This window comes from Microtus ochrogaster, unplaced genomic scaffold (genome assembly GCF_000317375.1).
Source record: "Microtus ochrogaster isolate Prairie Vole_2 unplaced genomic scaffold, MicOch1.0 UNK215, whole genome shotgun sequence".
In the NCBI taxonomy this organism is placed as follows: Eukaryota; Metazoa; Chordata; class Mammalia; order Rodentia; family Cricetidae; genus Microtus; species Microtus ochrogaster.
In genome coordinates this window covers 24,457-26,655 of record NW_004949313.1, presented here as the reverse complement: position 1 = coordinate 26,655, position 2,199 = coordinate 24,457, and the positions used below count along the sequence as shown (strand labels likewise).

General features: G+C 39.8%; 1 protein-coding gene across 1 annotated transcript in view; it reads right to left on the bottom strand.

Annotated features, from left to right (window-relative positions):
- Positions 1-552: 552 nt before the first annotated feature.
- The window catches only part of LOC101982007 (cytochrome P450 3A31-like), a 15,491-nt gene continuing 13,844 nt past the window's right edge, over positions 553-2,199 (bottom strand). The window contains exons 2-3 of the mRNA XM_005372158.2: positions 1,591-1,751; positions 553-817 (exon numbers count right to left, since the gene is read on the bottom strand). Coding sequence (XP_005372215.2) covers positions 584-817; positions 1,591-1,751 — 395 coding nt within the window. The 3' untranslated portion in view covers positions 553-583. The remainder of the gene's footprint in view (positions 818-1,590; positions 1,752-2,199) is intronic.

The following is a 2,199-nucleotide window of genomic DNA, read 5'->3' as shown; positions in this document are numbered from 1 at the left end:
AGTAAATAACTCCTAGACCTGCACTTATGCAAGCAACCCCAATTAAAATCATGATTCACAAGACAACAGGATGACATGAATAGAGGAGGAAGACTTGATGGGGACAAGCAGGGATTCAACAAGTGTGCAAGGGAGAAGTGACAGGAGGCGAAAATGACAAAAATACCTTATATATACATGCAATTGTGAAAGAATAAAAAATATCCAAAATACTCTTTACATACATGCTATTGTCCAAGAATAAAAGCAAATGGGGGAATACATGTCTAAACTCCTAAAGTCTCTTCAAGATAATGCTGGGTTCCGTCTATCAAAAGCATGTGTCAGTTTGACTGAAGGAAAGCAGGTTCCTGTCTCACACTTAAGTTGGTCATTTGTTACTTGATGAAGGAGGATTAAAACACTGTATTTAAATTCTCATTTTTTCTTCCCATCTCTCTTCCCCTGTTTCTTTTCCCCTTTCTGTCATTCTCTTCACAGAATGCAAATGGATACTAAATCACATTTAGATCATCTATTCATAAGAGACACTGTATTATATACAGCCCAGCACAGTTCATAGTGGGTTCCAAATACTGGAATTCTAGTACCTTTCAGGGCGGAATTCTTCAGGCTCTGGCCAGTACTGTGGGTCACGGTGAAGAGAAAAAATTGGTATCATCACTACTGACCCCTTGGGAATAAACACACCACCCATTTCCATATCTTGTTTACAGACTCTCTCAAGTCTGTCAGAAACTGGGTATAATCTGAGGGTTTCACTCAGCACCATGTCTAGGTACTCCATCTCCATCACTTTATCATAGCTGGGAGGTGCCTGGGAAGAAAGAAAAAGGTTTGTTTTGAGATTTTAGCATACCTTTCAATTGATCTGTATTGTACTGTTGAGTTCTCAGTAGTCCAAAGTTGAGCTGAGCATTGTAAAGGTCATAGGCACTTATAATACATTTTAAAAGATTTTAAAATTGTTTTATTTTATGAGTGTAGCTGTTTTGCCTACATATGTGTATGTGTGCCACATAAGCACAATGTCCACAGAAGTCAGGAGATGGCATCAGATCCTCTGTGACTGACATTACATATAGTCGAGGGTTGCCATTTGGGTACTGGGAATCAAACCTAGATGAATTTTTTGAAGGAGCAGCCAACGCTCTTACCCTTTGAGCTAGCTATCCAGTCTCTTACAGAATGGTTAGAATAACTATCACTTGGGCTTTAAAGATATCTCAATTTATGAATTGTCTAGTATGCAATCCTGAGTTCAGATACATATCATTCATAAAGCCAGACATAGTGGCTAACATCTATAATCCCAGCAGGGTGGGGGAAGGGACAGAGACAGGGCATGCCTGGTGATCCTTTTCCAGACTGCCTAACCAATTTGATGATCTCCAGATTCAGTGAGAATACTTGTGTCAAAAACCATGGTGGAGAGTGATTTAGAAAAATACCCAATACAGGTCTATGATCTATGCATATACACTTCAGACGCACGCACACACACACACACACACACACACACACACACAGCATTTTTTGTGAAAAGAAGGTATGTCTTCTTCTCTTCTATTCGAAGTAGTATCCATTCACATTATTGGGCAGAGCCACATTGATCTCCTCCCGCAGTTTCTTCTGGATATCAGGCTGAGTGGCCAGTAAATACAGGGCAAAGGCAATGGTGTTGCTGGTAGTTTCGTAGCCACCAAAAATAAAAATAACTGACTGGGCCATGATTTCTGCATCAGACAGAACTGAAAGTAAGAAAACATTTCAGGAAAGTCAGGTCAGGGCATATCAAGACAGAAGAGATAAGGAGATAATCAAACAAGGCTCCTGTTTCGCTAGAGAGAAATATGGAGAAGTCCCTCAGTCACCCTGGGACCGTTATCACTTTGACATCTATGTGACAGCCAAAGAAGGAAAAGAATGGTTCAGTCAGGATGTCCCAAGGCTTATGTTATGTTCCTCCTCATCATCAGTGGGCAGTTTCAAGACATGTAGCATATTCTGTTTATAGGATTTATTTTTACTTTTATTTATATATATTTGTGTCTGTCTGGGAGTTTTGGTTGACTTTGAACTGAGTCTTTATTGTACTCTTGAGTTGTCAGTAGATGCAAAGTTGAACTTAGCATAACAAAGGATCTAGGCATTTACAACACATTTTACCTAAGTTCCCCCAATCCTCCCCTTCTGCCT